Source organism: Arachis hypogaea, chromosome 5 (assembly GCF_003086295.3).
Source record: "Arachis hypogaea cultivar Tifrunner chromosome 5, arahy.Tifrunner.gnm2.J5K5, whole genome shotgun sequence".
Lineage (NCBI taxonomy): Eukaryota > Viridiplantae > Streptophyta > Magnoliopsida > Fabales > Fabaceae > Arachis > Arachis hypogaea.
In genome coordinates this window covers 105,083,803-105,097,810 of record NC_092040.1, presented here as the reverse complement: position 1 = coordinate 105,097,810, position 14,008 = coordinate 105,083,803, and the positions used below count along the sequence as shown (strand labels likewise).

The window sequence follows — 14,008 nt, the reverse complement described above, 5'->3', positions numbered from 1 at the left end:
ATCGTTGTTATGATCCTCTCTCTAAACGTATTCGTATATCTCGTCATGTTGTCTTCTGGGAGCACCACATGTTTTCTCGATTCTCATCCTTTGAGTCCATTCCTACTACTCAGTCACCTTTGTTTACTAACCCCAATGTTGATCTTTTTCCTAGTGATGATTCTACAGATTCTATCTCGAGTGACCCTCCACAGTCTCCTGTTCTTCCACCTTCTCCATCTCCCGATGATTCCAGACCGGATGATGATCCTGCTCCTACAGTCATGCCTCCTCCTCCCGCTCGTTTTTCTAGGGTAAGGAATCCACGTCCTCATCTTCTTGATTACCATTGCTTTTCTATTATTCTTCATCAACATGAACCTAAGACATTCAGAGAAGCCTCCTCAAATCCAAATTGGCAACAAGCAATGCAAGAAGAATTACAGGCACTTGAAAAAGCACACACTTAGGATCTGGTTGATCCTCCTTCTGATCAGGAAGTTGTGGGCAGTAGATGGGTATACAAGATCAAGACTCGCTCTGATGGCTCTATTGACCGCTATAAGGCCCGCTTGGTTGCTCAAGGTTGTACGCAAGAGTATGGTATTGATTATGAAGAGACTTTTGCCCCTGTCGCTCGTCTTACATCTGTTAGAGCTCTTCTTGCCATTGCCGCTGTTAAAAAATGGTCTCTCAATCAGATGGATGTGAAGAATGCATTTCTTGATGGGGATTTGAAAAATAAAGTCTATATGAAACCACCTCCGGGATATCCTTGTCCTTCTAATAAGGTTTGTCTGTTTTGCAAGGCACTTTATGGACTTAAGCAAGCTCCTCGTGAATGGTTTGACAAGTTCAGCACTACCATATGTAGTCTTGGTTTTACCTCTAGTCCTCATGAGAATGCGCTCTTCATTCGTAAAAGCGAACGTAGAGTTGTTCTTCTACTTTTGTATGTTGATGACATGATCATTCATGGGAATGATGTTGATGGTATCTCTGATCTCAAGGCCTCACTTCACCGTACCTTTGAGATGAAAGATCTTGGTTCTCTCAGCTATTTTCTTGGTCTCGAGGTCATCTCCACCGTTGATGGCATCTATCTCTCTCAAACTAAGTATGCTTCAGATCTTCTTACTCGCGCTGGGATTACAGATAGTCGCATTGAGTCTACTCCTCTTGAGCCTAATGTTCACTTTACCCCTATGGATGGCACTGTTTTGGATAATCCGACTCTCTATCGACAGTTAGTTGGCGGTCTCGTCTACTTGACTGTCACCCGACCAGACATCACCTATTCGGTTCATGTACTTAGCCAGTTCTTGTCAGCTCCTCGTACTAATCACTATGCGGCAGTTCTTCGCATTCTTCGCTACATCAAGGTACTCTATTTCATGGCCTTTATTTTTCTGCCCATTCCTCTTTGTCTCTTCAGGCTTACTCCAATGCTGATTGGGCTGGTGATTCCACTGATCGTCGTTCTACTACTGGTTTCTGTTTGTTTCTTGGCGACGCTCTCATCTCTTGGCGTACTAAGAAGCAAACGTTCACTGCTCGCTCAAGCACAAAAGCTGAGTACCGTACCCTCGCTAACACCACTGTTGAAGTTATCTCGGTTCGTTGGCTTCTCGAAGATTTGGGTGCTCCTCAGTCGTTCCCTATTGATGTTTTTTGTGATAACCGCAGTGATATTCAGATCGGCCATAATGATGTGTTTCATGAACGCACCAAACACATTGAGATTGATTGTCACTTTGTTCGGGACCATATCCTTATTGATGTTGTTCGTCTCATTGTTGTTGGAACACTATATCAGAATGCTGATATCTTCACGAAAGCTCATCACCCGACTCGTTTTCGGACTTTGTTATCCAAACTCAAGTTGGTATCCTTAGCTCCCACTTGAGTTTGAGGGGGGATGTTAGAGAATCATTAGAATCAATTTAGATCAATTAGTATCGTTTATATTTATATAGCATATCTGTACATTAATTGTAGGATTTTATGTCTTTATTACTTTGATTCATTTAGCACCTATAAATACCTCTTGTATATTGTACCTTTTGAACACAACTCAATAATACACTTCTTTATATTACTCTCTTAGTCTCTTATTTATAACATTTGTCATATTGACTCTATAAATAAATAACTATGTGAGAACTCTCCCACACCTTATAAACTCTCAAACACCTGGCGTTGAATTAACCAGTTCTGATACTAAATATAAGTATAAAATCCACAATTGATTGACCCTAAGATCACTCACTCACATAAGTGACACTATTATATTGGTCATCTCTCAAACTTACTAACACTCATGTAAAAGAATACAACAGAAAAGTATTTCTCAAAACCATGTTTAATTTATTTCAATGGAACACACATACATAGTCATGCTTTATATAGGAAAAAATTAATGCTAATAATTCATGACTCTACTAGCTTTTTAATATACATATTTATCCAACTTTGTTTTTAATTTTGACTATTTAAATAAGTAAATTTTACATCTTTTTTTATATAACTTTATTAGTTGACATCTTATAATTTCTAGCACAACTATGAATATCTTAAAAATTTCTTTAAATTTTTAGTATGACTAGCTTCTAGCAAAATTTAGTAAATTGATAATTATTGTATTCAATTAAAATTTTGTTTTATTAATTTTTTGACCATATTAACTTTGACATTCTTTATGAAGATTCTAGTTGTACAAATTGATTTATAGTTGCTAATATTATTCTAAAAAATTTAAGAAAGATTTATGTACACGATAAATAATAAAAGAAAAAAAAGATGACAATAATATCAATTTAACTTAAAAGACTATGAAGTTCAAAATTGTGAGTTTTCACATAATCAGATAATTTGAACAATTCTCCATGTCCTCCATTTTTTTTCCTTTCAATTTGTTTACTTCCAATGAAGAAAAAAAAGGTTTGACAACCCAAATCTTTTGCTGTGATCTGTAAAGTGATTGATATATGGATCCAACCTTCGACACCTACTCATAGAAAAAAAAAAGGGAAAAAGAATGAGTACAAAATGTTATTTGACCAAACCAAAAATAAACATTATTTATAAAAAAAAAGCTATTTAAATGATTTTAGGTTACACCATGAATATGAGTAGTGGAACTTAAAAGTCAACGGAAGTATTGCTTTTATTAATGTAGTAATGTATAGATGAAAAATGATAATATTTCAAAAATTTTAAAATAGAGTAAATTACACTTAGTCATTTATAATAAGAATATATACTAACTACATTCTACAGGCATTAATATTCAAGTTATACAATACAATTTTAAGAAGGAAAAGTATAGGGTACCAACATATTATCCGCCAACTTCTGCCAACTCTTATTTATATTTGTGTTTTATGGAAGTGTGTTCGTAGATGTGTCTAATAATTAATATATTTTAAATACATATATAAAGAGACACATCCAGAAAATATATCTATAAAGATACTTCTATTAAACACAGTTATAAAAAAAGACATTTTTATTAGACACATCCACGAACACACTTCCATGAAACACAATTATAAATAAGAGTTGGCAGAAGTTGGCAGATATGCTGTTGGTAACGTAGCGGAACCGTTTTAAGAAATATGATATTGATATCCGTTGTACACGACACTAATCTCTCTTTTCAAATATAGCTTTTCTGTTAAATACAATATTATTATTTAACTCGAAAGAAGCATAATTTACTCTTGCAATTTCCAGATAAATAGTTGGCACATGCACTAGTGTTCTGTTCACCATTTATCAAATAAATAACAACATAGGCTTTGCAAAGTTTTACATACCTTTATACAATCATCAAGCAGCAATTATATCATTATATGAATTGTTGGTCATCATCATCTGCCTTTGTTTTTCCTGTTTCTACTACGCTGAAATGATGTCCTTCATGTTGTTAATGATGTGGAAATCGTTAGAAGACAAGACAGAAAAAGTAACATGGAGGATTACTGACATCAATATATAGGTTACATTAAAACCCCTTTAAATTATTTTGTTGTAGGAAAATGTTACATAAACTACCATTCATTTTTGACTTAGTAGTAATATAAGAATACATTAAAACCCCTTTAAATTATTTTGTTGTAGGAAAATGTTACATAAACTACCATTCATTTTTGACTTAGTAGTAATATAAGAGAAATTCTTGAGGTCAATAATTTTTAGAATTTTTGGTTATCATTTGACCAGCATAAATACTAAATTATCTTTAATAAATAAATTTTATTTATTCATATGTACAAATTCTGAAAAATAAAAGTGCAAACTATATTGATTTATGTGTAAAAAATTTTGATAAATATAAGTGCAAAATATTTTTAAATATGAATGTAAATTATTGGTTTGCTGGCCATGTAGCACTGCTAGAATCATAGAATGTAGTCAATTCAATGTGCTACTTATTTCCCGTGTTTAATATGACAAAGAAATTTACTAAGAATATATGTATTACTTACTTGCAACTTTGTGGCACAGTCCAAGAAGGATGTACATTTAGTTTTGTATTGTTAGGCAATGCCATATACTTTGACCAATCGTCAAGCAAGATTTTGAGATCATTGACTTTGTTGTCCAAACCAACACAACAATTAGCATGCATTGTACAAACCTGGTTGAATTCCTTGCTGGGCTGGCAAAACCCCCCAAAATGCATTGTGCCAAGGAACCTAATCTTTAACTTAATGTTTTGAATGAGAGGGTTCATCTTGATCTTGTTGAAAACATCTTGATCATGCATCTTGGGGTATGCTTTTCTTGAATTCAACCAAAACTTGTAGAACCAAATTGTTTTCTCATTGGACTTTACATAGTTGAAGCCTCCATTTGGTAGGTTATTCAAGTCATTGGAGTTTCCATTATAGAAATCACAAGCAATTTGGAAATCTCCATCATTGTAGAATTCATTGAATGGGTTCCTCAGCCACATTATATCAGTATCCTGCAAAGCCAGAAAACAAAGGCATTCTCAATCTTGAATTCCAATTCTTTAGAATTGTTTTGTGGTAAGTAAAGTGAATGTACCGTGAAGACAAAGCTGTAGCCCATTTCAAGAACAGAGCCAAGAAACTGAATTCTTCTCCACATCATTTTCAAGTAATCTTGTGTCATGAAAAATGCTTCTTTGGTGAAGTTGTCACCCTTTGTCTCAAGTTGATAGCAATGAGGGTGCAAAGCTTGGCAACGAGCATGTGCCTTCTGGTCCAAAGTTATTACCACTAAGTGTTTCAACAATCTCTCCGTCTCAATCCCAAGGTGAAAACTCTTGAGGAATATGTCAAATATTGAATTTGGCTCTGCCCATGCATCATTCAAAGTTGTAATTATCACTGTCTTATTCTCCATAGAAGCATTTCTTAGAACACTCTCTAGTTCTGGGTCATAGCTTATCTGTAACATCATAATAGTGATAATGAGATAACATTGTTATTAAGGATAAATACAAGGAATTTCGTCAATATATAACCAACCAACGTGAAATTTAGATGTTCTGTTTTCATATTTTGGATTTGCAAATTTTTTTATTATTGAACGATTACCGTTGATTTTTGTTGTTAGTATCACATAACTCTATCATTGTTAATTAATTATTGACTTGGTATATAGAATTTCATATTTCACACATCATTTTTCAAACACATGGATATATAACAAAAGATTAATTTTAATACACTACCAATATAAAATATTTTATATAATCATGTAATTACATTTGTTTTTTAGAAGATTATTCGTGCATCAGTTAAGGTAAAAGATAGTTATTTTTAGTTAATTTGTGTCTTAAGGATATATATTAAGAATATAATATTAAAAAGTTTTTAATGTATTTAGTGTATTAAAAATATTAAAAAATTAATTTTCAATCATTTTTAGTCATTTTTTTATGGTGCTTTTAAAATGTCCTTAACTCTAAAAATTAAACTTATCCATTGAAAAACATGTAACAACTACTAGTTTCTAATAAGTGGTTGTTAAATCATATAAAAAAAATACACTTAGACCACTCTATAGGCATCAAATGTTAAGATTTAATTTTTAAAAATGTTCATTTCTTCTCAATAATTAATTAATTACGTACTTAATTAATGTATTAAAAGAAATTCTCTTCAGACCATCTCTAAAGTCTAAAATATGCTACCTACCATTAATCCATTATTGAGGATAGAATAATATCCCAAGAGGGAGAATGCATATCCCTTTGTTCCTTTCACACTGACATAACAATAATCTAACCATGAATTATGGCCACTACTGAACATGTTGGTCCTTTCGCCTAAATAAAGTTATAATAAGTGCAATTATATTTGTAATAAATGAGTTCGATTCTTACTTAATTCTATTTTATTCTTAATTAATAATAAACTGGAAAATCAAAACATGCACATATATATGCTTATCACATTGAAACCATATATGTAATGCAATGATGATAGCAAGGACTCAAGAAAATGAATTGTTTAGGCTAGGTATCTAAATGGCACTACTACATGTGATGCTTTCATGCAAATTAAATGGGAAATTAATTAAAGTTCTGCCTAACATGGCAAACTCATCATAATACAACTTGTTATAGTAGGTTTCACATGAATATTATTTACCAACAGCTCAATAGTCAATACACTAATCATGTTACACAATACAATTAAATATTATACAATAATTTAGTTACATAATAAAAATATTTTAGTATAGAGCAGAAAAAATGAAAACAATTTCTATCAAAAATCATAGAAAACATTCCCTCAGGATTCCAAGTTGAACTTTTTAAAGTTTTTTTTTTAAGTTTTTATCCTCCCAACAAATGTGTCATCTTTATGAATAAATAAATTGTTTATTATTTGTTCAACCACTGATTAATTAATTATAATTAGTAGAATTCTCTAATCTAAGGCAATGAAAAATATGATGGAGTGATGATAGGGTTAGTGTAGTCAACTTTGGTCAACATTGAGTAAACCATGTGAACAGCTGGTTATGGTTATATATATATGTAATGTCTAGTTTGCAAATATATGTCGGCACGTGGTCCACCAATATCGTCTTTTTTTTAATAAATAAAATTAAATAATTATTTTGACATACGTATATTTTTAAAATTAATTAAATTTTTTACATTTTATTATTTATCTCTTTTACAGTAAAAATAAAATATACATGTTTTGTTTGCATTAAAAACGAGATAATTTTTACAAATTTATTATTTATCCCATTTACAAATAAAATACATTTAAATATAATATATTTATGTATTTTATAACATGATATGTTTATATATTTCATTCCTAATGTAAATGAAGCAAATAAAATTTTTTTTGGATGTCTGGTGAAATAAATAATTAGATAATTAATTTTTTAAAAAATATAGATGTGAAAATAATAAATTATTTTATTTATTTAAAAAGCCTAATATCATCTCACCGCTACCTAGCTAGTGCGCTACATTCTATTAATAAGTACAAACCAAAAATTTAGAAGGGGCAAAAAAAATCAATTTTAGTAAATAAAGATCTCATATAGGAATTTATTTTATTTGAAAACTCATTCATATAATAAGATTTTACAAGCTAACCCAGTAACTTATATATTAATTAGGTTCACTAAATAATAGATTAATAGGTTATATGCAAAAAAAATTTGGATATATTTTGGTGTACACGAAAATTAATAATGAGATATAGTCGACAGAGCATTACGGTCTTTTAGCCCTAAAATAAATGGATTTAGAGTCTCTAAAGTTGAATTTTATTTTAAAGAATAAAGTGTGATATTTTATCTTTAAATAGTTGCTCTTTTATATTTATTTTTAATCCCACCTATGAAAAAATAGTAAAAGATCACACTTTACTCTCTAAAATAAAATTCAAAATACAAATCCAAAATAAATCACAACACAAAGCATCATTTTTTATTTTTCAATAATTGAAGCTATGTGAATGATTTTTCATTAATAATTGATCCTAAAAGCATCAATTTAATACATATGGCCCATATTAATAAATGTGATATTCAAAGATTTATTTATAGACTGGGATTCCGAATTGAAATTATCCTTTACTATAAATCTTATCTTGGTCTAAATTATTAATCCATTATAATAATATAAAAAATCCTTTGGTTACCATTTGCAACAGACAAAATTATGAGTCCTACACTGAATTATTTTTTATGAAAAAATATTGTATTTGATCATTAAAATATCATTGCAAACATTTAGGACAGAAAATAAACCACGAGAGGAATTCTTTCTATCTGGAAATATAAAAGGAGAGAAAATAATTGCATATAAGAGAAATTAAAATATTAAATAATTGCAAAGCAAAGAAAAAAGGTGAAATATTTGTTTGCATCTGTAAATGGCATATCAGAAGCAAAATTCCCATTGGCATATCCCTAATTTTGGAAGATTCTTAGGATAGAGAAAGAGAAGGGACAAAGTTGACCAAAAAGCCAAAACCTAATCAAATTTGATTAAAAAGTTGAATCCCAAAAAAGCCCTTGGCCAATCAAAGAGAGAGTATTATATTTATCCATTCCCTAACACAAACAACACTAAAAAATCAAATGATCTAAAATCAAGACCATGCCTATAACTCAACTAATCAATTTTCTGAACCCCTGTAGTCACCAATGCCACTAGTAGAAAGTTTTCAGTGCCATTATTCAAGTGGCACCAGAATGAGAAACTAGAGAAAGTGACATAGTGCACTATTTTCAAATGGTGGCCAAATTTTGTAAGATATGAACAATTTTTTGTCACTTCTGATTTGGACATGCAGGTTACCATATGGTAACATTTTTGACATAAAGTATCTAAAATAAGCCCCACATTGATACCTTTATTTATTCCAATATTTTCAGATCCTTTTTTTTTTGGTGGATACTACAATGAAGATGGCAAAAATATCTTCTCATGAAGATGCTTTGGTTAAAAGTGTGGTTTATTTATTTAGCCACACTTTAAACAAAAATAACACTTTTATAAATATCAAAATCTAACCATTCAATCCATCATCCAATGGTCAAAAAGAAATATATTCACATGAAGACAATTATAAGATCTTCATTGTAGTATCCACCTTTTTTTTTTACTTCATCCGTTACAACTTCTCATGAGCTCATGGTTCTAAGGAACAAACTCAGAAAATCTAAGGAAGAAACTATTTTATAGAAAACAGTAAAATTAATTTTCAAGAGAAAATTATGGATTGGAAGAGTTAAGTCCACTCATAATACCAACTTCTCCCACAATTACCTAACTCCGTACAAATAAATAAAATAAAAATTTAAAGACGATTGAAATTTTGAAATATCAAAATTGACTCACAAATCCAAAAAGGATCTTTCACAAACCAATCGGAAGCCAGACATAAACTTTCATTTTTTAAGGAAAAAAATCAATACCCAGAACAAATTTTTGAATGATCATAATGGAAAAACAGAAAAAAGGGCATAAAAAACAGAATTTCAATTCCAAAACAGAGTCCAAGACAGAGAAAAACAAGTAGAAAGGGAGAGATAATGATAGAAATTAAACTCACCATTGTTGAGTCACGAGTAGTGATGTAACGTGAGAAAACAGGGATTGCAAAGGGAGAAGAAGAGTTATACATGAGAATCCACACCACAACAAAAGCAACAACCACCATAGTCATTTGCATCACCCTCCTCACCAAGAGGTGGCTGCCACCGCCTCCCGCTGCTGCGTCTCCGCCCGAGGAACCAGAATCCTTCATTCTTTGACTTGATGAACAAAAACTAAAAAACAAACCTTTGGATTTGTGTTATGAACAAAGCTGTGTTTATATATATATATAATCCTATCTATGCTTCTTTGTTTTCTTCACCAAACACCAGCGTGTTTCTTTCTTTGTCGTTGTATATGATGAAATATGAAATATTTACAAAAGGTTTATAGGGTTTTGGCTTTTCTCCCCCCCTAATTAGGTGTTTAGGACAATCTACCTATTATGGAGCAAGAATAAAAATAACAAGGTATGTTAAATTATTATTATTATAAGAAAGAAATAATTACATTGGAAACAAATGGGTATTAATTAAATTAGCTTGACAAGTCATAAATACTAACTGAAATTCATGCAGGTGTTAATGATATTGACATTGGAGACATGAGGTATGTGGGGAAGGCTGCAAGTTGCAACTTGCAAATAAAAAGATAACTATTCTATCAATTAGTTGTTTTGGATTTGGTTTAATTATTTTTCCTGGTTCTAGTTTGACTAAAAAAATATTTAATGAGGGAAGTGGAACGTTGCCTATTTTCTATACTGAAGCAAAATGGTGTGCACATCTTTTCTGTTTTATTTTTTTTAATTATTAGTTTCATTAAAATATCACATTTTTGTTACTTTGGTTCGGCGCCTCAAAGGCATGAACAGAACATTCCAAGTAGTTGAAACTTGTAAACCGAACTGAGCAAAGGTAGAGGACTGGAGACTTGGTCGTTGGAGATTAAAATAGTTTATTTTAAATTAAAGTATAAAATTATTAAACAAAAAACGTGATTTGATTAGATAAAACATCACTAGCAAAAAACAAAAGTATATGTCTGAAGACTGAAGAGACAACAACAAAAACAGCATTGCAGGAATATTCATTGATCAGATCTGATTAATATATCTATAATATTTACTTAAATTTGATCCCATATTATGGATATGATGTAATATGTAAGAAAATTGTGAATATATTATATTATTTTATTTTTATTATTTAAAAAAATATGTTTAATAATATTTATATTTAAAAGAGTAAAAAAATGTTATTTGGTTGATATCTGATTCACAAATATTTGAATCAAATTGAACCTAAGTTAAAAAATGTAAATATTGAAAAATGTAAATATTGAATCCAATATGATTTGATAATTTTAGTATAGATTATATTAAGATTATGATTATATTTATCAGATCCGTGTACATTCCTAGATATTAGAAAAGAGAAAAAAAAAATTGAGTTTTATATCTAAAACTTTTACGTTTAGGTTAATGGTAAAGTAATGAGTTAAACCCCATTTTAGTTCTTGAGATTGGCGAGTTGTATTAATTTAGCCTTCGAAATTTTAATTATACTAAATTAATCCTCTAAATTTAAAAAAAATACACCACGTTAGTCCTTCTCCCATTTTCTGTCATCGGAGCACTGACATCGTCAGTGACGTGGCCAATTCTAGTCACATTGGACAAAGTAACGGTTAAATGACATGACATAAAATTTGATTAGCTCTAATTTCTTCTCTTCTTCCTTTTCTCCTTCTTCTCATTTTTTTCTGGTTCTTCGTCTTTTTTCTCGTTGTTCACCCTTCTGATTTTAGGATCATGATTGCAAGTCGAAGCCAGAGTTCCATGTAGTCAAACACAAGGATCTCCAGTCGAAGTAGAGTATCGAGTGTTCTAGAGTAGTGTGGGTGTGGCTGACGTCCTGTTCTCTGGTAGTCCACAACAAAGTCTAACCTTAACAAATCATTCTTTGGGTGTCCTAATTACAATGTCAGTAAAAAGAGGTGGTGTAGTTTGTTTGTTTGGGCTAACATTGGACAAGAAAACGCCAGTGGAAGGGTGACTTCTACTGACCAAGTAAGGGTGAATTTAGTTTGGAGAATTGAGAAGTTAGAACCCAAATTGTACATGTTATTATTGGCTCTGTTTATAATGTTTGTTGCTGGTTTCATGTTGGTATTTAAGATTCGAGGATGATTTTGTTTTAATGTGTTTAGGGTTAATATAAAATAGAAGAAAGAAAAAGTGTCATTGTCAAATATTCAAGTTGTTAGTCCTGTTGTAAACATAAAGCAAGATATTTATGTAATGGGTATAAGTGTCTCTATATGAGTCCATGATGAGCTACTTATGACAAAATTCTTCAGATCTCTTATTCACCCTTGCAAGAGCTGCACAAGCATGCACACAAGACATTCCTAAAGAAAATAACAAACAAATATATCATTAAAGTATTTAATTATCCGCAAAAAAGAGAATCTGAATGCAGGTTAATTACCTATTAACATCCAAAATTGACATGTGCACAACCGTTTGCCCAAATCCACCACCATGTTTGTTGGATATTCATGCACCGCAAACTTTTTCATACGCGTCATTTTCAGTCTAGATTGGCATCCAATTTTCAAACTCCTTTTTTATCTTGTCCAATCTACTTTGAACCACTGGTGATAGTGATAAACCCCAATTTTATGGTTTATCTTGTGTTAAATTTAGTGGATTTTATCAACTTTTTTTTACATTTATTCAATGAAATAGCATGGTTTTGTAATTCTTTTTAAATTGTGCTTAATGATTAAAAACATACCTTTTAGGCCTTAAAATTGCTAAATTTAATGCCTTGATGCCTTGATATATTTGTTGAGTGATTCAGGGTTCATAAGGCAAGGATGGGATTGAAGAAGTGAAGGAAAAGCATGCAAAGTGAAAAATTTATGAAGAAATGAGGATTTGTGAAAATTATAGCGACGCGCACGCATAACCCACGTGTACACGTGACCAAGAAATTTCGCCAAGCGACGTGCACGCGTCACCCACGCATACGTGTGACATTGATCACATGACCTCATTAATGAAACACACTGGGGCGATTTCTGAGCTGCTTTTGGTCCAAATCTAACTCATTTCTAAAGTATTTGAAGCCAAAATCAAGAAGGAGAAAGGGGGAGCAATTAGATAGCTTAGAAATAATGTTTTAGGGTAGTTTTCTAGAGAGAGAAGCTCCTTCTTCTCTCTAGAATTAAGAGTTTTTTAGTTTAATTTTCTCTTTAAATTCTCTCTATAAGTCTTGTTTTAGTGTAGTTTCATTTATATTTCCATGCTCTATTGTCTTAATTCTCTTAATTTCTCTTGTTAATTTTTCTTTTGAACTACTTTTATGTTGATGAACTCTTGTTGATTTTCACTTTCTTTAATGCAATTGATGTCTTTTTATGGTTCTTATTGTTTAATTGAGTTATCATTGTTACTTTCTTGCAATTGGTAGAAGTATTTATTAATTCATGCAATTTTCTATATTTTTCTTTTTATACACACCAAGTATTTGACAAAATGTTTGGCTTAGTCCTAGAGTAGATTTTGTGCATTCTTGGCTTAGAAAGAGAAATTAGGTGCTCTTGAGTCATTAATACCCAACTTATGTTGGTGATCTATAATTGTTAGTTAATATTGTTTTCATTGACGCTAATCTCTTGCTAATTTAATTAGTAAGTTGATTATGACTTATGGATTGAGATTAACTAATCTTATTTGATTTTCTCCCGATGTTGGAGATAACGAAATAGGATTCTTGATAATTATTGTGTTATGATTAATGACTAGGATATAAAACCTTGATTCTAAATTCTTTTCATGAATGCCTCTTTGTTATTGTTATCTTTAGTTGTTTGATTTACCTTCTCGTCATTTAAATTTTTTGTCATTTAAATTATTGTCTTCTTATTTGCAAACCGCTCCTTGAACCTTATAACTGATAATAGGCATACTCACTGTAATTTTTTTAGAGACGACCCGAGATCTAATATTCTCGATAATTTTATTGATTTGCACTTGTAACAAACAAAATCTTATTTGATTTTGGAACTATACTTGTAACGAAGTGGGAAAAATTACCAAACTGAATACCTCAAGTTTTAAATTACCAAACCGAATACCATCTCTTAATACTGGAAAAATATCATCAGGCTTTTCTTCTAAAAATTCATCTTTTGAAGGGGAAGGAGTCTTCATCTCTTCGAAGTGCCAAGAGTTGGCCCTATCAGACTTTGCTTCTGGATCTAAAACATTGTCCAGATCTTCATCTCCTATGACAGAAATTCGTAAGAAACTTAAGTCCACTTCACACTTCTCATAATCTATCACCAATGCATCATCATCATTAACTAACTTTTTTTTAGACTTTGCAAGAGTTTCTAAAAGTGCATACCTCAACTTAAAGTCTCTTTTCTTGGATTTATAAATTTTTTTAATTACAAATGACGCCA

General features: G+C 31.0%; 1 protein-coding gene across 2 annotated transcripts; it reads right to left on the bottom strand.

Annotated features, from left to right (window-relative positions):
* Positions 1 to 2,690: 2,690 nt before the first annotated feature.
* Positions 2,691 to 10,343, bottom strand: LOC112802442 (uncharacterized protein At4g15970). 2 transcript variants are annotated; one of them, XR_003202407.3, is made up of 5 exons: positions 9,549 to 10,343; positions 5,035 to 5,400; positions 4,470 to 4,951; positions 3,798 to 3,897; positions 2,691 to 2,986 (listed from the first exon to the last, which is right to left on the bottom strand). XR_003202407.3 is itself a non-coding variant. In XM_025845663.3 (5 exons), exons 1-4 carry the CDS (start codon positions 9,741 to 9,743, stop codon positions 3,830 to 3,832), a joined length of 1,098 nt encoding a protein of 365 aa, XP_025701448.1. In that variant the 5' UTR covers positions 9,744 to 10,343; the 3' UTR covers positions 2,691 to 2,986; positions 3,798 to 3,829. The 2 variants fall into 2 exon arrangements, 1 of the variants encoding a protein (XP_025701448.1); XM_025845663.3 differs by having other exon boundaries at positions 3,798 to 3,884.
* Between the last annotated feature and the right edge of the window lie 3,665 nt (positions 10,344 to 14,008).